The 21,321-nt window shown below is 45.8% G+C and overlaps 1 protein-coding gene across 1 annotated transcript in view; it reads left to right on the forward strand.

Annotated features, from left to right (window-relative positions):
* map3k5 (mitogen-activated protein kinase kinase kinase 5) overlaps nucleotides 1–21,321 on the forward strand; it is a 43,957-nt gene that overhangs the window by 1,636 nt on the left and 21,000 nt on the right. Inside the window, exons 2-6 of the mRNA XM_062410821.1 lie at nucleotides 11,048–11,187; nucleotides 13,145–13,168; nucleotides 16,509–16,702; nucleotides 17,641–17,809; nucleotides 18,612–18,718. Coding sequence (XP_062266805.1) covers nucleotides 11,048–11,187; nucleotides 13,145–13,168; nucleotides 16,509–16,702; nucleotides 17,641–17,809; nucleotides 18,612–18,718 — 634 coding nt within the window. The remainder of the gene's footprint in view (nucleotides 1–11,047; nucleotides 11,188–13,144; nucleotides 13,169–16,508; nucleotides 16,703–17,640; nucleotides 17,810–18,611; nucleotides 18,719–21,321) is intronic.

Consider the following 21,321-nt stretch of genomic DNA (forward strand, 5'->3'; position numbering starts at 1 on the left):
GCTGGCGAGCCAGATACTCTGAACTCAGATATTTGCTATCAGGATTTGTGCAGCAGCGATAAAAGCGGAGATACCTGTGACTGCATCGAAACCACAAACAGAATCAGCTCAAGAGTCAAGGATACAGCTGCAGTTTCCTCAAAAACCTCCATGAGGCTACATTAGAACTCCATGTATCACAGAGACCATATCAGTGTGCAGCTGTGACGAGCTTCTTCTGAAGGACGGTGGGGAACCTTGAGCTCCAGAGGCGTCAGAGAGAAGGAGTTTGGGCGACTTTAGAGAGTGAACCTTGGTTTTTAAAAGTGCAGATAAAGTAGGAAACACACGAGGCAAAGATAAGGATGAAATCTACCAGGAAGTTCCAGGTTCAAACCAGTTGGGTTCAAATAAAATAACCTGAGTGTGATGAGAAGCATATAGAAGAATATAGGGAAGAACATAATGAAAGCAAAATGTCATACCGTCTGATTAGATGATGTCAAAAAGAGGTTTCTGGAACAAAATTTCTTTAAATGGGTTTTTTATTTTACATGCATTTAACCATAGGATGATAGGGTTAGGGTTAGGGTTGGTAGCTCGAGCCTTCCAGTCAGTGACGGTTGTAAAGTTTCTGCTCAACACAAACAGACGTGTTGCTTGTCATAACAAAACATTATTAGTTGTACAAACACATCAAGTTCTCTTTATTTCGGATTCTCCTCCTGCGTCTTACTGAATTTACTCAGAATCCACATGGGAGGTCGGAGGCATGTTTCCCAGAAACCCTTTTTATCTGACGCACACAGACACACAAACACTCGGCTTCGTCCTCTTCCTGCACGAGCGCGGAGCCGACATGAAGGCCAGACAACAAAAAACCTTCAAACAATGAGCTTGGAGCCGGAGCTCGTGCACTGCTCCTGCTGATTTGGAAGAAGAAGATTTGCCAGATTGAAATACAACGAGAGCCTGTCCCCGTCCATCCTCCAACGTCCTCCTCACGTGGCGCCGTGGACAAAGAGGACGGCAGAGGCTGATGGTCACGCCTTCGGGCTGCGATGGAACATGATGGGGGAAACTGAAGGGAAGCTGCTGTTGATCACAGACGTCATGTTATCGACATGTGAAGTCTGGAACCACAGGATCTATAGATGTGAACCTCGGACTAATGGATCTTGACGCTCGCTCAATTGTTAACGATTCATTCAGTATCCAAATAGATAGCAAATCATTTTCCTCCAATTGCCTGATCAATTAATAATGAATGGTTCCTGTACTATACTTAAATTACTTTATATATCCAGTATATCTGCAGTGGGAGATGATGGAGTGCTCTGGTAAGGTTGGGTCGGCTCCAGGTGGAAGTGTCTCAGGGTCTTGTTCTGGGGAAGCAGGAGATTTACAGGCTTCAGGAGGAAAGCAGGGGATTCACCGGACTGTTCGTGGTGAAGAGGAAAACAAAGCTTTCAATTCACCGGCAGATCTGTTGAATTGAGCCTAACACCTGAGAGTTGAGACCCGAACCCACTGCCCCTGCTCTGCTAATGTAAAACAATCATTTCACCACTAATTCAATTAGACACGACAAAACAAACATTCAGCTCAGGATAGATAATACTGATAATAACCCTCTAACTGCAGAGGGATGATCTGACCTGTGAAACACAACTCATTATTTGAGAGACAGCTGCATTGCGTGCTACTTGCAAATCTACAACGGAAATCTGAGGTCTGACTGCGTGGAGGGTAACAACTTTACGAATGAGCGCGCAAAAAATCACACAGCAGACCGCAACGCACACACCTACACACAATGCAGCAAATGAGTAAATCCCCAAGTGCGAGATGCCTTGTGGTGTCATGATGAGTGTATTGTGAAAGTGAAACGGGACAAATTTGAATATGACGGGTCCCCACATAATCAATGAGAAACCTTGGAGTGGGCCTCCAGTTCAAGCCCACTCTGCACTGGAGGCATTTTCCCTTTGTTCTGTCTTGTAATTGAGCTTTTAGTCGTTTCTTCTCATTGTGTTGATGGCGGTTGAAGTGAAAGAAGCTAAGAGGGTTGGATTGATGACTCGCTGACCAGTGGAACAACACGTAAGTGCTCAAATGGATCAGTGAAATGACTCCAATCCACATAATTGCGCAGCTAATTGCTCGTAGCCACGGCTAATGCTTCAGTATCGACTCGACACAGCTGGAGGATGGATTCATCAGCTGTTGGTTGGTTGGGTTGAGATCATCTATAACCTCTCGGGAGTCATAACAAAACACACTGATGTACTTTAAACACACTGAGTTCGCTTCTCCTGAAATAACCACATTCAGGTGAAATGCATTTGAGAGGAGTTGTTTTTTTTAATTCTTAATTCCTCATTGCCTGCGGAGTTAAAAGTGCAGCAGTGGATGTTGGCACATTTCAGGGATTAGCTGCACAGACTTGTGTTTCTCCACTTGTCTTGTGAAGTCGGGTCGCGGCCGTGGCATGCAGAGCTTTATCTCTCCGGTTCATCGTCACGTTGCATTGCTGTGTAATTTGCAGGGGGGAGCACAATGTGCCATTTGAACAATAGCCGAGCTCTGAAAGCGGCTCTGCCTCCGTCTCTGTGTTTGCTCTCCTCTTGTTCTGAGCCGGAATCGAACACTCGGCGCGATGCCAGCAAACTGCTGTGAGGCTGTCCACTTGTGCCCTTATCTCCTAATATTGAGGACAGTGTTTAAATCTCTTCTGGTCGCAGGTTACAATTGATTTGAAAGCACGTTGGCCGCTAATTAATGCAAATGGATTTCAACTGATCAACTGTTGGTCCCTCCACACGCCTCCGTCATTTAGTTAATCGGCAGGATTAAGCAAAAAAACCTTCTAACAGATATCCACAAAACAAACTGGGAACAATGGGACATGGGCCAAGAAGAAGAAGAAGCCATTAAGTCCTCAAACAGATCGCACAGATGATCAGATCCAAGAATCTTTAATGGGTTTGTTCAACATTGCAGAATATATTGATATTTCAATCAATTTCCCAGTGAATAATAAATGAATCCTGGTGAAAAGTCTATTTAGGGGAATTGTGTCTATGAGTGTGTGCGTCCTTATTGACTTTCAGGGGACCTTTGGACCTTCTGATTAGGGAGTGATTTCTGATCCTTCTCCACGTCCGGTGTCGACACCTCGAGCGTCTTGGGGACTTCCCCGGTGTGAAGATTGAACACTTCCCGCCAGCCGAGAGGCCACGCGGCTCTGGACTCCCGTCAGCTGGCCCCATGCTAAGTTGTTGATCCTCCCTCCTGTTTACTCTGCATGCCTGGCTGCCCCTCGGAGGTCAGAGGGCACAAGGTCACCGGGAATTAGCCGACAAGCCACTCAACGGCGTCTGAGGGATAGAGCGGCGTCACCGACACGGTGCTGACAGAACCTCGAGTGCACGTCGGCGGGGGGGAAAGATGTTTTTTACCGTATTGTTACGTGATGATCTTTCTCAACAGGAACTATCAAAACCGGAAGCTTTGAATTTGTTCTTCTCTATTCTTTATTGTTGTGAAATTCATGTACACGTGGAGTTTCGTCAATGATGTAAAACCGCTCCTCGTGTCCCCCCCCCCCCCCCCCACCACACACCCCCCTCCCCTTGTGTTTTTGTATTTGCATGTTTTGCAGACTCACCCTCGTTGTGTTGTTAACACACACAGGAGGTGTTGTAAGTGCACGAGTCTCCCCCCCGGGCGTTATCTCTTAAGTGCCCCTCAGAAAAATGACGGGAGGTGGAGAGGCGGTGTATTAGAACTCTCAGGTCTTATCAGGGGTTCATTCGAGGTGAGATCCAGAAGGAGGTGGGAGAAACCTGCGACTTCAGAAACCAGTGGAGGGAGAGAGAGAGAGAGAGACAGACAGACAGAAAGACATAGCGAGAGAGAGAGAGACAGACAGACAGAAAGACATAGCGAGAGAGAGAGAGAGAGAGAGACAGACAGACAGAAAGAGAGAGAGAGAGAGATTGACTCATCAGTTTCAGTCCGATTGCCAGGCAGGAACCACGAAGGACATTGAGTTCTGTTGAAAAGGCACAACTGTTTCTCAGGAGGAAACAAAGTCTGGATCGCCCCCTGTTGGCCGTCTGCATCATAAACCCTCACCTCCTCCAGGTTGAGAGATGGGACATGGGCAAAACTAAACAGTCCAAGTAGACCTCAAATACATTTTAAGGTAGTTTTTAGTCACACTGATGTTGTTTCAAGGTGAAAGGTCATGATTGACAGCTGAGCTTGTTTTTCAGGAACTCGTTTAAAAATACCAAAAAAGGAGATTTTGGCTCAGTGGCACCTGGTTTGTGATATTTGTGTTGTTTCTGCTAGAAAACCTTTTTATTTTCTACATCTCCGAGACCCAGGTGTGACTTCCCTCTAATCCCTGTCGACTGCGTCTTCGTCCCGGCGCCACCCGTCGTGTGAAGTCACTGAAATCAGGTCAAAACATTGTTTACTTGGTATAAAAGCAGCTCCCTCTCATTTCAGCGCGGCAGAGAACAGAGCAGGAAGCAAATCAAACAAGTCGAGGCAGCCAGCGCAGCAGCACGGGTTTCTCCCTGCGTGTTTGTCAGCCGCGGATGAATTCACATTCTGTTCTCAGCTATTTTTCCCTCTCGGGGGCCATGGCTCTCAGTGTGTGTGTGTGTGTGTGTGTGAGAAGGCAACAAAGTGGAGGAGGAGGAGGAGAGGTAAAAAAGAAAGACAGAAAAAAGGAGCAGTCTGCCAGGAGAGTGGTGCAACTGGCACGTTGGTCTGGTTTCCTGCATGGCGGTGTTTCCAGGGTCATGTCTTTCAAGCTTGCATCTAAAAATAAAGGGAAGCTTGAATCTCTCTGCTGAACGACCATTGTCTGGTGTCCTCTGGGGACATGTCTGGGACGACGGGTGTGTTTGAGGACAGAGCTTCTCAGCTGAAAGACTTGTATGGTCGTTTTTTTTCCCTCCTCCATTCCCAGGGTTGTATTTATGGGAGAACGTCTGTTTGTTCTATGTTGCATTTTTTTTTTTTTTGGGTAGCTGAGTAGGATTTGGAATTCACCGTGCACGTTTGCCAACTTCTCGAGACGGTTTCAGTCGTCACATGTCACAAGAACTTTGTGTTCCTCCAAACCACTCCCTCCCCTCCCCCCCACCCCACCCCAACCCCTGAGGGCACTTTTAGTCCTTTGCATTTTATTGGATGACCTCTCCTCTGGTTGTGAAGAAGCAGTTGGCATCGTGTTCAAAAAGAGCAACAACAATGACGTTCTCCATCAAGCGTCTCCCAGAGGGACAAACAGGTTTTTACCTGCAGCTGTTGCAACACTGGTTTCTGCAAACCCCCTGTTTTCCAGTCAACTCACAGGAATTCACAAGCCTTGAGACTTTAACCTTTGTGCTTTCCATCCGTCTTTAGTGACCTTCAGTGCGTCTGAAAAGCTGATTCACGTTTTCAATCATCAATCTACTTGTCATACAACCCATGACATCTACTCACAGCATATCATAACATATTAAGGTCGAGACTTTAAAACCTGCCTTGAATGCACGGCTCAGCTAAATGTCGGCTCCTTCTACAAGATCGCCCACGACTGCATTCAGGTCAGGTCTCACAAAGTTTGCCCCTCGAGCCATTAGTGAGACTCTCTCTGGTTAACAGGTCCTCGTTTTAGAATAGAAAGACCTTATTTAAGGAAGTAAGGACCTGGTATAGAGGTAATTATCGTGCAGCCGCCTCAAATTGCTCTGGACGCTCTGTTCTCAGGGGGGTTCATTTTTTTAGGGGGAGGGGGGGAGGAAAAAAGTGAGTGTTGGAAATGGTTTCCAGTGGCGCTCAGAGATTTCCACCTCGTGTCAGGCAATCCTCCCACTGCTCTTTACTCCACTACCACAAGCCTCAGTCCCTCCTTCAGCTGCGAGGAGAGGAAAATCTGCTCTGCCACACAATGATGCTCTGATTTACATCCAGAGCAGCTTCCTCGCTGAGTCTCCATGGCTACAGCTTCTTATGTGGAGTTGTTATGTAAGTGATTGTGGCGAGTGCCCCCCCCCCCACCTGTCCTCTGTTCCTGCAGGAACAGAGTGGAACTACAGGCGTGCACAGCTGGACACAGCTGGCGACCGGTTGTACTGCTAATGTGATTTTAGTGCTTTTCAGCATCGGTAGAAACATTTTCACAGAACTGAAGTGTTATCAGTTATCAGACCAAAGTACGTGCACATACCTACATGCACACTTTTTATCCTGCTCTTGAACTGTGAGGTGAAGTTGATTATATAAAATATTCCATTTTACTGTGAGAGTAGTAGAATAGTGGCTTTAGAAAATAATATACAAGTGGATATTAGTGGATAAAAACTTCAGATACTGATTTTATAGTTTTACAGTTTAACCATAAACCCCTAAAACACAAATACAGCTAAATATACAGAACTTGAATTAATAGAATTAACTTTAAAATTGTGGACCTCTCTTCAGCATTGTTTTATTTAATGCCTGCAAACATAAATGCCAATGGAACCCCCTTGAAAATCCCTCAGGCTCAAATATTAACACAACCTTGGGTATTGATTGTTTTCAATAAGTATGAATATGCATTTGCAGAAGTGCCCATTAATTGTTTGTTGCTGGCGTGGACAATAAAGTGGTTTGTTCTCATGCACTGTATAGAGCTTCAAGGACGTGTTGCATACATGGAGCACGTGGCCTCAGTGTTGTTTATAGCCGACGGCTTTCGGGCAGCGACTGTTTACATCTCTCAACAGCCCTCACTTATTAAGATAGATTTCTTTGTGTCTGTGTTCTCTTTCCTTTCGGCTCGCTGCTCAGAGGACAAGTCCCTGAAATGAAATTATCAAAACCCACTGCAACCGGCTGTTGCGATCCTAATATTGAGCAGATCCCCTCTCTCCAAAAAACAGACAGCTTGGAGGAAGAGGAGCCAATAAGACAAATTCAGCACCTCCCTCCTTCTTCTCCTTCCCCTGTTTCCCCCTGAGAGGCACCGCTGGGCGTGAGGAAGCTGCAGCAGGAGGCCGAGTGCTGCAGAATGCCAAACAGGGCGAGAGCGTATTGAATTGTTTTCCCTCCTCGCGAATCAATCTGGTTTAGAATCGGGTCCTGCTGAAGGAGGCGTCACAGGATTATCAGGACATCGCTCTGCATGTTTTCATCTTGTCCCCCCCCCCCTCCCTCCCCCCCTCCCTGGTGCAGACACACTTTGTTTACTTTGAGGTGATTTGCAAATATTAAAACAACAGACAAGGTGAGATCATGAGATCAGATGACTGAGGCTGCTGCAGGGTGTCTGGGTGTGACTCCCTTATTGGTTCTGTGCCGGCAGCTGTGATGCTATATCAGTACAAAGTTCACGACGTGAATGTTCTCCAGAAACATTCAGATGCTCGGCTCGGCTGTCACAGTCTCTGTGTCTGTGTGATGTTTGTCGACGGGAGTTCAAGAAGTCGATTGCGAGGCTTCTGGCAGACTGTGTAATAACATCATTTTAATTTGTGTTGTTATTTGAAAGTGTTTACATGCTCTCGTGTTCATAAACAACTTCACTATACTCGTTCTGTCCTTTGCTGCCGCTCCTCTTTTCAGCCTCTGTCTCAAACTTCTGTCTCTCTAAGGCTCCTCCCTCCTGATGAAGCCCAGCCTGCTCTGATTGGCCACTGGAACCACTCTGTTGTGATTGGTCTGCCAATTCCTTGTGCGTGTAGGAAATGTCGGCCCCCGCCCTGGTTTTTACAATGTCTTTGTTAGGGTGGGGCGTGTCAGACATGACGCTATTGGCATGTAGCGTGTGAATGTGTCATGTGACATCAGGATGGAAAAAACACTGAGGCTGTGATTCAGGAGCTTCAGGGTTTTCAATTCCCTTTACCACAGTCTTCAACTGTTTCCATTAATCCTGAAGTGTGTCCTACATTTTCTCTTTCAAATGCTCAGAATCTTTGCTCTGAGTTGTGTTGTGTTCCCAGCTCTTCCCTGCAGTACACATATAAAGCTAGGAAATTCTCTTCACTTATGTAACACAATACAAAGACTCACAAAAGGCCTCATGCAGGCCAATGGTTTAATCAGTTCACTCTCACACGGCAAGCTTCTTGGCAGCGCTGCCACACACACACACACACACACACACACACACACCTCTCCATCAACTTCTTCCCAGGCTGGTCGATTTTATGAATGAACATAAAAGTCAAATCAATCAAAGCGTTTGTTTGACACTGGAAGTAAAAGTCCAGAGAGAAAATAGGAAGTAACCTTCAGTGTGTGTAATAAAACCACAGGTAGTCCTGTCGTATCATCCAGACAGGACCAGTAAATGAGCCCACTGGGCACAATGGGGCGCGGGGGGGGATGCTGGAACAGAGAGTGTGTTGGAAAGCAAGTTAAATGACCACAGATAAAATCAAGACACTGACCAAGAGATGCACAGACTCATTGACCATAAGAGCAGTAAAATGAGAAGGAAGAGAAGTAGGTCAACCACAAAAAGAGGATTTCCACAGTGACACAAAAAAGTGACAAAATAACCACAGCAGAGATAGTAAAGTAACGAAAGCCATCAGACACACAAAGACATGGAACCAACTAATAAGAAACACAAAATGACTGCAAAGACACAAAAAAGATCTGCAAAGAGACACACAACACTACTGTTTGTCGTGTTGTGTGTATTTCAGGGTGTATTGGAGGTTTGTGATGACCCATGTTCATGTTGTGCCTGGGAGCCGGAATAAAAAACTAGAAACAGGAAATAGAAATGGCTGATGACCTAACAAATTCTAAATTTAACCCTGTATGTTTTTCACAGATTAGAACATTTCCTGCACTTCATCTTCCACCAGCCTTTAAAATAATATATTAAAAATCTATTCCTGCAGTGACAAGCTGAAAAGACATTTCCACTGAAGCCTGTGACCTGCTGGGTTTCATTATAACACGTGTGCATCTAGTCTCCACACTGACGACCTCATCACGCTCTCAGGGGCTCTGGGTACTAAACACTTCAGAGAGCTGATGGCTCCTCTCCTGTCTCCCTGCAGAACAACACTCGCCTTTTCTTTTCCTTGTTAATCTCCAATATAATCACCCAGTCCTCTGTGTTCCTCCTCATTCACCACCTACAATATAAACCAGTGCTCTGTGACAGCCTGACACCATTTTCCTTCTATTCACATAAAGCAGCTGAGATTTACTCCGACTTTACTCCTCACGTCTGCAGCCTCTGAACATATTCTGAATTAAAGTGCTGCTCAGTCGTGATATTGATGGGTCCCCTGTTTGCACAGAATCAGGACAAGCTTATCCTTGATTCCTCAGACAACCTGCGCCGTCGGGATGTGGACATCCGGTTGCACCTTGTGAGCACAGAGCGTAAAGTTAGAGCCCTGAAGGAGACAATCACCTTCTCTACTCCCCTGTGTGCTCAGGGTTGTAGTGAGATTAAGGAATTGAGGATTTCAGTCAAATGCAACAAACCAACTCCACAAGCCGGAAAATATCAGTGACGATATCCCTGATGGAAATGCGTCACAGATATGGAGGCAACGAGAAGCTCTCGAGCAGAGGTCGGGTCAACGGGAGGGTCGAGGTCGACTCCCCTCCTCGGCCTCCTGCGTCAGAAAGTGAAATCGGACTTGTTGCTTGTGTGTCCTGATGTGGAGACGCCGGCTGCTCATCCAGAAAACAAAAAGCCCTCTCGAGGTTCCACCCCAGTGCACAGAGCTGCTGGGCTGAATATCCTCTTTATCCCTCGTGTCCGTGCCCACTTGGCTGCAATGGGGGGGGGGGGGGGCGGCAGCAACAAGTGCCTGCAGAGTGGGTCTGATTGGCTCCTTTCTGCAAAGTGGCGTTGGCAGATCCACAGAATTCAAATCGACTGCTTGATGTGAACTGTTGAGTTAAATTGTGAGGGTCGATCGGAGGGATTTTATTCTGAAGGAGCGAGAGGGGGGGGGGGGTTTAACACTTTAAAGATCCATATTGATCGGACTCCCGTAATTCCGGTTTCATACACAATGTGGAATTAATCAGAGTTTTGTCTGCAACAGATGTTCATTAAATCACTTTTCCTTTTTCACATTGTCTTTGAACAACACAATCTTCTCCTCCAGTCTCTGTGGGACCGGCTTGTTGACACAGAGAGGTGGATAGTTGGAAACAGATGAAAAACACAGGGTGACGTGTTATCTCTCCCCCCCCCCCCCCCCCCCCCCTGTCAGTACTGCAGCACAGCCACCGGGGCTGGTGGGTGTCTGTTGTTATCAGGGGCTGGCAGCGATATCAGGGGCGGCGTGCACAGCTCCACTTCCTGTCAGGGGCCTCCATCACACGGCCGTGCTCCTTCTACAAGTCAATCAGTTTGGTAAACGCCACAGAAGCATCATAACCACCTCTGAATACAAGATGTTAGATTTTCACGAGTTTTGTTTTCATTGCTTTGATTCACGTTTCAGTTCAGCAGCCTGTGACTGAGCCCTGGTGTGACACAGCTGTATGTTTTCAATGTAAAAGCACAGGAGTCTGGGAACCTTTTCACCAGAGGCCACTGTCCTGCTGCTTTGAGTGACACTGGACAGTATTTACTCCTGTTGACCTGTTGACCCTGATCATACAGTCGGAGTCCGGGGTCGGGGGGGAGGGGGGTATTGACTGTGTTTGTGTTTATTGAGCGAGATGGATCAAACGTCCCTCATCCACGGAGCTGATCTGTTTTTCAAGAGGGCGATTAGCTTCCACTTGTCTCCCTGACACGAGAATCTGTGGCTGACGTCAGTGAACAGTTTGTAGTCGCGACAAAACACGTGATGTGGTTTCAGACGAGTCCGTTAACCTTTGACCTCTGAGCTGCGTCTCTCCGTCACCAGAACAATAAAGTCCAGTCGATGTTGGGATTAATGAAAACCAAAAATCAGCCCTAAGTCACTTTAACCTTTGATATAATGAAGGTAGTGGAGCTATAATGATGAAGATGAAATATTATAAAATATTCACATGACTGTACCGCCCCCCCACCTCACCGCTCCCTGTTTGTCTCCGTCAGATCTGGCCGTGGTGGAGATGACGGACGCCTTCCGCCAGCCCTCGCTCTTCTACCACCTGGGAGTCCGGGAGAGCTTCAGCTTGGCCAACAACATCATCCTGTACTGCGACACCAACTCCGACTCCCTCCAGTCGCTGCAGGTGAGTCGTGGTTTACGAGCAGGAACCAGGAGCGGCAGTAATTTGAGGGAAGGAAATGCATTTATGAAACATTTAAGATGGGACGTCAACAAGGCCTCATTTATCTTTCATCTTTCAGTCAGTTAGTGGATCCAAGACTGAGACGCCTTTCCTTTTACCTTTTCAAATGTGATTTTTTAGATTAGACATAAAGAACAGACACACCAGATACACCAGCATACACAAAATGGAAATAAACCACCAATCCCAGTTATTTCCCAGTCTCAACCCTAACTTATTTGGCAGAGTTCAATTATAAGATTTATTTTTTGTTACTGAAAAGGACATTTCTTAGCAATTTAAGTTTGTTCAGTTCTTAAACCAACGATTTAAGATGTTTGTGTTGAGTCGTGTTGATTCAAACTCGTGACTCGTCTGATTTATACCTGAAGTAAAAATAAACTACCTCTGTCAACATCGTGAAAATATAATAAACCTTCTCCAGGGGACGAGAGCAGTCGAGCTACTTCACACGACAAGTGTTGCATGCTGGGTAATTGTTTATCCACTAACGCTTTGACATGATCGGTGTTTTACCATCAACAACTTCCAGGGGGGATGGGGGGGGGACCCGACAAGTAGGAGGAAGTGACAATTCCCCAACAATATGCAAATATTTCTCCGTGCGTGCATCATTCATTATTATGTGTTTTGGGAATCTGTAACAGAGAGAAACACATCTTGTTAAAATGTCAGTTTATAACTTCTGTGGGGCTGGAACCCAGAATCTCCCCCTGGTCCTGTGTCAGCACATGACAACTGTGTGTGTGTGTGTTGTGTTGTGTGTGTCAGACAAGATGTGGTTCACACAGTCTGACGCCAGAGCTGAGCTCCCTTTAAAAAGCCTCCTGCTGCCAGCGGCTCGTATCTGAGGAACACTGAGGCCTTCATGTGCAGTGAGTGGAGTGAAGGGAGTCTCCACAGAAGTGTCCAGTCAGCGTAACGCCCCACTCAGCCTGTCAGGAGAGGTTCCTCTGCACAGTCGACTTCAACATGACCTAAAGAGCTAACGCACATTCGCAGCTCTATTATTTCTATTCCCAAATACCCTGGATTCATTCCTCCTCCCAGTGCTAACGCAAACTGGGAGCTGGCGGGTCCCCTCCCTTCCTGTGGTCGGGAACTGGTGCCCACCCGTCTGGCTGGAGCTCCTCGCCCCAGCCCGACAGGACCTCCTCTCTCTGGTGGTTTCCACTGATGTGTATCAGGCGGCGGTTCCATTGTTTCCACAGGGTGCTGCTTTCTGAGCGAGGGCTGCTCTTTAAATAGGGGAGTTCTCCAAAAGGGACTAAAAATACACACAGCCCCACAGAGGCCTTTGTGTCCTCGCGGCCGGTCACGCTGTTTGTTTTCTTAAGAATGAAATAGTCTCTTTGTGCGACAGAGAACAATACACACACACGGGTGAAGTGACGGGCGAGAGGTCATATCGCTTATTGGTTAGATTAAGATTAAGATTACACAAAAAATAATGGATCTTGATTGAATCTGTGAGTGAATGGAATTTAGCAAATGTCCAACTTAATCCCAAAAAGTACAATATTGGTCTTAAACTCAATCCCTGCTATCTTGAATTGTTCCTGGTCCTCAGGGATCCATGCAGGGTAACTTTTAAACACAAAGCCAGATGCTCATCTTGCTCATATCTTTTAATATTTATCATATTTAAACATCACCTTGTGGTACTGTACTGTATTTTCCTCCTTTATGCTGAACTAATGGGAGCCACTGTTGCCACAGACTGTTCACAGGAACATTCATATTAGTCAACCAGTTGATAAGATCTAACTTTCTCAGGTACGTTATTAGATTTAAGTGCAGCTAATGGGTTTTAGTTTTGTCTTGTTTAATTCAGAGTCGGGAGAAAATGTGCTTGTTGAATCTCTAAATTATGTTTTTTTCTCTCACCCTCTTTCAGGAGATAATTTGCCAGAAGAACACTGTAAGTACACAAAGCATCTTTCTCTCTTTTCCTTCTCGCCTTTGCCTTCACACATTACTCGCCCAGCGCTCACACATCACACGTATAATGTGCTGCAAAGAATATGCTTCTGGTTTCTTTTCTAGCAACATGCAGGGAGTCGCGTCCGACACCTTCTCCTCCGTGTTGAAAGGGTTTCTCTCCTCTGCAGCCCACCTTCGTTTAGAAGCTGCGATAAATGTTTGGTTTCGCAGAAATGTCAAATGAAAAGTGAAGATGCTTTTCCTCAGATGAAAGCCGGGTGGTGAGTTGCAGCGGCTGCACGAGCGCCATCTGCACAGACAGGCCCGAGCTCTCTGGAGGTTTGACTTGCAAAGACTGCAGCATTCAAATAAGATGCTGATTTAAAGCAAAGGAAATCCTGTTGTTCGCTGACTCACGTTCTTTTGTAGTTTCTATCCAAATGTTTCAAGATAAAATATGAAACTATTCAACAACCAGACCTGTGTTATGTACGGTGGTTTGTTTATTACTTTTTTAACAACGTTCAAACCCACAGAGATCCACAGTTTTAGCCCCAAGAATAATACGAGAGACAAGAAATGTTGCAGGAGACAACAGCTCCCATGATCCCACGCTGCTTCACGACAAACTGGCTCTATAAAGCAGTAAATCCTTTCTTTCAAAAAAAAAGGGTAATATCGTATTTTGTGCATCTTTGCTTCTTGGCCCCAAATTGGCTCAAAGTCAATCCATTGATTTCCTGTTTGATCCAGTCGCTGAACAATCGAGCGATTCAGCAGAAAGTGGAGCAGACTGTGATTAGGGCCGGCTGCGAGGAGTCCAGGAGTCCAGGAGTCAGATGAGAGGCTTAGCTCTCTTAAGTGGCTTTTCAGAGTGGAGAGGAGGCTGCACTGATCTCTGACTCGGACTTGTACCGTGTCAGAGGAGCTGATTATCAGCCACAGTGTGAGAGCACGAGCTCACTGCTCCCTGATGTGCTCTCACAGTCTTTCTTCTCTTTCCTTCTGGTGTTAAAGGCATTTAACTGCAGCTCTGCACCGGTCAATTCAATGCATTAGTTTGTTCCTGTGTGCAACACAATTAACATTTTAACATTACTTTCTTTGCAATTCAGTTCCACAAGCCAATAACACAAAATTGTACAGTTTAATGATCATTTTTCATTTTCAAGTCATGCTCATAAATGCAATCGCCACAAACATGAGTCACATGGAAGCGTTAAGCCAATAGAAACCTCCTCCTCCAACACAAACACACTCATATTACACTCAAACATCACAATGAGTTGTGATAAGCTGCAACACTGAGGCCAAAGCTGCATGTCCCAGGCCAACAAATCATCCTCATGATACATTTAGATCACATGGAAATGTAGAGGCAGAGTGGTTATATCGTATTTTAAGTATAATGAGGAAATTGTAGAATTTGTAGATAAAACTCTCAGGAAGAGTAAATAACGTATTCTTGTCCTGATGGAGCCTAAAGTTACTCAAACACACCAAGCATGAGAATACTCGACATCATAATCGTTTGTCATCATAAACAATAATCACACAATCTCTGATCACAGAGCATCAACCAAACAGGTGCAGATGAACTCGACTGTTCTCTGCTGTCCGCTGTGATCACAGAAATCCAGATAATTGGCCTCTGTTGTTGCATAATCCAATGACTGTAGCTGCGTGCCCAGTGTTCCCAGTGTGTTGGTGTAAATCCAGTTACTGAAGCTGCCCACTGACTTGACCTCCGCAGTCCCAGCCCACAGCTGCAACCTCCAGGCTCCGGCCTGCGAGGCTCCACGATCTCAATGGACCATTCACGGCTGCAGGAGTTGTATAAATGTGCTGATATCAAGTTCTATCAAGCTCTGAGGAAGCATGTGTGTGTAGGTGAGTCGGGCATCCGGCTCCGTCCTACTGCAAACATGCAGATGGACGCTCGGCTAACGAGCCAGATGACTCACTGAGCCACTAACTCATTCCCCACGTTCCCCCGTGTCGCAAGAGTTTCACTCGCAGCTCACACACGTGTCGCCTGCTTCGCTCCCAACGACCTGCTTGCTCTCTGAGATAGGCAGAGGCCTTGTCATGTGATCCCGTGTCTGCATGAACCACAGACACACACACAGGAGCTAAATATAGCGTCTGCGTTTTGCAACCTGTCTGCTCACACCTGGCTTCAGCAGGAGTCCCCGGTTTTACTTTTTGAAAGAAGTGCAGCAAAGCGGTGATGTCATGAACCCTCGCTGCTCAGGAGGATGCAGTTCTCTGTGGAATCGCTTTCACTGCTTCAACGTCTCTTCCTCCACTTCCTCTTTTCATCTGGCAGCAGCAGCAGAAGCCGTGTGTTTTCTAAAAGAGGCTGAACAGCTGAAACCGGGGGAGAATATTAAAGCAGCTGTGGAGCAGCTCAACCTCCCTCCGACTCTCGGGTAGTCACCTCACATCTGACATTCTGGGAATAGCTCTCCTCTAAAAGACCTCCACTGGTTCTTGAGCCTGTCAACAGTGGGTTTCCTGCCTGTCTGGTTCTCTGTGCACTGTCTGTAAACAGCATGTGCACGTGTGTTTGCTCTTTGTTTGTTCAGCAGCTGGAGCATCGCTGCTGCTGCTGCAGGAGGAAACTGTTAAGTTAACACAAACACACAAAAAAAAAGAACGCACACGTGTCTGGAATTAGACCTCAGCGAATAAAGAAGAAAGATGGCCGTGCTAAAACTAAACCAGATGAAGACGAATGAGTCCTGGATGCAGCAGCTGCACCAGGTGAACAGCAGCACGTCTGCCCCCCCCGGGCTGCAGGGACAAGGGGAGTCTGTGAGGGCGCCGCTCTAAGTGTCTGCGGTTGTGAGACAGAAGCTCGTAACGTGGCTGTCGCTGCCGATGCAGATCACTCCACCCGGCGGCTGCCTGTTTAGACTGGAGTCGTCTGGTCAGAGTGGAATCCACTGGTTCTCAAACTGGGGGGAAGCGGCTCAGACTTCTGAGCTTCCTCCACGTGCATTGTTTGGTTTCCCATACGCTGTCTGTAGAGTCAGCTGTACAGAGAGTTTAGAGGCAGAATCTTATTTTGGTTCTTGATACTTATGATATATGAGCCAGTCTGCAGCCACTGGACCCTGCAGCTCATTTTGCATAAAGACAAATAGTTTTTGGATAATTAGACCTGCTGAGGAAGTTGCAGGTCTAGTAGTTTTTGATTTAGCTAACTAACAAACAAACATAGATGAAAACGTAACCTCCACGTTTGGCTCAAAAACAGCTGCTCTTTACCCACAATGCTTTAGGAAACCTCTGACACCTCATGGTTTCCTGACCCTTTGCTCTTGTGTCCACAGACGTGCTCGGCCAACTACACCTTCATCCCGTACATGGTGACGCCGCACAACAAGGTGTACTGCTGTGAGAGCAACCTGATGAAGGGCCTGAACGAGCTGATGCAGCCCAACTTCGAGATGCTGCTGGGGCCCATCTGCATGCCGCTGCTGGACCGCTTCGTCCAGCTGCTCAAGGTGTCCCAGGCCAACTCCCAGTGAGTAGCACAAATACTGGTGGACTGGAGAAAAGGATTTCATGCTTTAAATGTTTAATTAGAACAATAATTACCATATCACTTACAGATGAAAGTTAGACCCACATATAGGCCGGTCACATATGAGGAAGAAGTTAAAGTTCCACTTCCTGTTCAGACCATTAGCTCGTTGGTGTTTGCAGCACTGACACCGGTTCTCTTTGGATTTATTGTCCGTCTCTTCCCATTTTTTTACTTGCCGACATTATTTTTATGTGATGCCTCCCTCGGCTTTTGAAAAACACATTTACACCTCAGCTGCTGCAGATATATCTGAGACCTGCCTGCCAACAGTGAGCGGAGCTGCCAGATCGATGGAAGCTCTGCTCCAGCCTCAGAGACTCGAAACTTACACTTGGATGAAGCCTCAGTTTTAAGCATCACTGGAGAACGACCTGAACTCAAACTGTAAATGTGTCGAGGAGAGAAATGTTATTCCTGAGAGATCTTTGGATTTTAATGCCGACATTGATGCTTTAAATAATGTTGACGTTAGAAATGAAAAAAGGTTCTTTCTCCATTTCCTTTTTCAAAACGTTAAGTGACTCACAAACACTGAGTACCTGCTGGTTATTATTTCTACTTTAATCTGGTCACTACTTGCACTTGAGACGATTTGCCAGATTTCCAAGTTGGCTTGCCAGTCGACACCAGTTACAGGTCACTGGTAATGTCAGACGAGAGCAGAAAACAATCGTGAAATAATCAGACGATTAAACGTCCTTGTCTGAGAATAACATAATATGATGTCTGTTTCAATTTGCTAACTGGACTGGAAGTATGAAAATATTTATGAATTTAATAATCCCTTGTAATAGAGCAGCAGTAACAGAAGCTGAGGCAGCCACTGACTTCTAGCTCTTATCGTTCTAACCAGTGTTTTGTTGTTTGTCCTCCAGTCAGTATTTCCATGAGACGATTCTGAACGAGATCCGGAAAGCCCGGGAGCTGTACACGGGCCTGGAGCTGGCCGTCGAGCTGAGCCGGATCCAACAGCGGCTGGACAACGTGGAGTGTCTCTCAGTGGACATCGTCATCAACCTGCTGCTGACCTACAGGGACATCCAGGTCAGCAGCCTGTCCTCAGCTTGTCCCGTGTTCAGACAGATAGATGGGTTTTCAAAATAAAACGGGGGGCCAGCCGCGTTTCCAACCTTCTACTTTGTCAATGTATCGTCTCTAGAAACCAAGGAGATTAAAAATCAAAACGTTTAAATATGGATGTGCCTCAGATTATCTCAATATATCGAAAAAAATAGATCAGACGTACGCTTTCTCTTCAGAGAAGAAACTTCCACAAGGTCACGAGTTTCACAGATAAACTACGAGGGGACATTATTCACCAAACTACCGTTCTCCAGCTCAACCACACTAATGACCCGTGTGCGTGTTGACCTCCCCGACCTTGGCAGAGGAAGCTGCTGTGTAAACTTGACTGTACAACGTAGAGAGGGGGGGGGGGGGGCGAAGCTCGTCTTCGCTCTTTGGTCTTTTCCACATTGTGATGGCGCTCGCCGTCCAGATCCTCCCACTCTCCGTAGGCAGCGCTCCAGCTCATAAATCATTCATCAGGACAACAAGCGACCTGATGAATTATTCAACCTGCTTTGGGTGAAGGGATGATGGCGGTCGAGGAGGAGCGACAAAAATGTGATGAAGGGGCCTCTCAATTATTGAAGTGTGTTTGGTGTCCCTCAGACTGTCCCCCCCCCCCCCTGTCCCCCGTCCCCCTCCGGCCTCCCAGCAGCTCAGCGCCTCTGTGTGTAGCGCTGCATGTCTGGAGGTCACTGGTGCACGGATGTCCCACAATGCTTAGCGTTGATGATGATCATGAAGCTCACCGGCGTGTGTCCCTCCCTTTGTCCTCCAGGATTACGAGTCCATCGTGAAGCTGGTGGAGACGCTGGAGAAGCTGCCGACCTTTGACCTCGTGGCTCATCCGCACGTGAAGTTCCACTACGCCTTTGCACTGAACCGGTGAGACGGGCAACTTTCACACAACAACACGACAACACACCCAGTGACACTAACTGACAACACCAGACATGGACACTGAGACTCTCACACATCTAACAGGAGGTTTTCATTTGTGTCTGTGAAGGTAAATTACGTCTAATATGTAATTATACATATCTCAAGGGTGACTGGTGAGGATCTGGCTCTGCAGGTCGGAACTGGTGCATTTCCAGTGTCTGATGTTTCAATGAGTTTATCGGTGACTCAGCGTGTGAGGCAACCTGAGGGCGGCTCAGCATCTTTCCTTCCACTTCTCTACAGCTCATTTTTATACTTATATCTGGATCTGGTTATCTGTGTGTGTGTTTTTTTTTGGCTTTATTGCCTTTTTATTACTCAGCTGAAATCAAACGAGGGTTTTGGTCTTTTTGGCAGCAGGATGTGAATCATGTTGTTCTGAGTGGGATTCTGCATTTGTGACTTTACGAGTTGGAAATGAAAGAGCTTTCACGAGTTTCTCTCTTTTTTTTTATCGAAGCAGGTTCCCAAGCAGCAGCGATATTATTAGAAGCATTTGCACAGTTACTGCGACTCGGGAAAAAGACCCACGTGCAAGCACAGCTTCTCACACCCGCGGTTTCCGTGGCCCTGCCGCCTCGAACAGCTATAAAAACGTGCTGTTCTGTAATTTGGCAGCGGTTGGATAAATGTTTGTGCCGAGTGCCAAGATGTGAGAGTGTTAGCAGCTACTGTCTGGTCAGATAGGTCCTAATGCAGCTCAGGATGCTGAGATGCATCAGATCTTCAGGTTGAGAGCAAGACGCCGTGAGAGAATCGACGAGGAGCTGGTTGAATCGATTTTCAGAAATTCATGCAAATATAGGTTTTGAGCTTCTAAATGAATCTGAAGTGAGGGTCGACTAGAAGGCTGACCGAGCGACGCGCGCGAGAGAGAATTTTATAATGATTTAATTTCCCTAAATATATCAGATATTTTAAAATCAAGATCTGGGAATTATGGGATCAGGGGAAATGTTGAAAAAATATTCAATTAACAATTGTTAAATGTGAAAAATGCATAGATCTAGATAGATAGATAGATAGATAGATAGATAGATAGATAGATACATAGATAGATGGATAGATGATAGATAGATGGATAGATGATAGATAGATGAGAGAAAGAGAGAGAGCAGCTCTCCTCTCTCCCTCTGGACGGTGTCCATATGAATAGCTGTCAGCTGGTACGTTGTATTTCACCTTCATGTTCTGCAGAGAGTTCACGTCCAGGATTCTTCTCTGAGCGACTCTGTGTGAGACTCTGCAGGAGAGACACACACCCGTTTCTCTCTGTGAAGTTTGAGGGTTCAAATGAGGAGACTTTTTTTTTTTTAAAACCTCAGAACAAAACAAATTCCCCCGAAGCAGCGGTTTGATGCATAAATTTGCATCGTTAATGAGGAAGGTGAATTTCCTGCAGCTTTCGATGACCTTTTGTTGGTTCTCACACTCCACGTGTTGAAGAGGATGTAGAAATGAAACGGCTGCTTTATCCTCTGATTGATAGAACATGGATATTAATGACTCTCCCGAGTAGTTGCATTTTTCAGTAGTTTCCTCGATGTCTCAGATTCATGGATCTTGAAGAAGGAAAATCAATTCAGACATCTTCAGGAGACCAGTATTTGAAATTTGTGCAGATCTATAGAATTGAAATGTGGTTATAAGGCTGGATCCTCTCCTGCCAGGTGAGATGGATCAGAACTCTCTGTACCTGAATGATCTGCGGCTGTTCTTTTTAAACGATCCAAGTAACCTGTGTAATTTAAGTGGGGCTCTTAATGGACCTCGTCTGTGCCAAGTACCATGTCGCACAACAAAACGCTGTGCACCAGTTACCTAGCTACACAAACACACACCTGCACACGTTGCTGTTTTGATTCACTCTGCTCAGACCTCTCAGTGCTTTACCCAGCCGATGATACAAAGGCACAGATTTTAACATTATCAATATTAATGTTTTTACTGAACAGTATATTTAAACTATAGATGCTTATGTTATCAAGAATCTGATCAGATAATTATTGTTTTAATTAAATCAGACAAACCTCCTCAAGTGGATGGAGACATATAAAGTAACTGTTGTGTTACATGTTGTTGTGTATCTGTTGTTAAGTCATTGAAACTCTCATTATGTCGTTATTCAAAAATAGAAAAGAATTAAAGGAAGTGTTCACATACTGATCTGTTCAGTGGACCGTGGAAGAGTTACACAACCTTTTTGTAATTCATTTACTTTCTGAATTTGTCAATTTATATATTTTTTTTTTCTGAGACATTTTTCCTCTCATTCGTCCGTTATATATTTTGTTGAATATGTCACTTTCAAAGTAAAAGTCCCTGATTTTTCAGTTCCATTGATTTAGAGACAGACTTCTAGGCTCATGAAATAGAAATTGGTGCAGTGACCCTTTTAAGATGAGGAATCAAATCCCCAGGATCGTTTTCCACTGACACACGTCTGGATACTCACTGAAATGTGATTAGTTTCATGTTCACCGCTACAGGAGAATCTCTCACTCAAGTCCAGAAATGTCCAAACTTTCATTTCTGACCATGCATGC

Source organism: Platichthys flesus, chromosome 18 (genome assembly GCF_949316205.1).
Source record: "Platichthys flesus chromosome 18, fPlaFle2.1, whole genome shotgun sequence".
NCBI lineage: Eukaryota > Metazoa > Chordata > Actinopteri > Pleuronectiformes > Pleuronectidae > Platichthys > Platichthys flesus.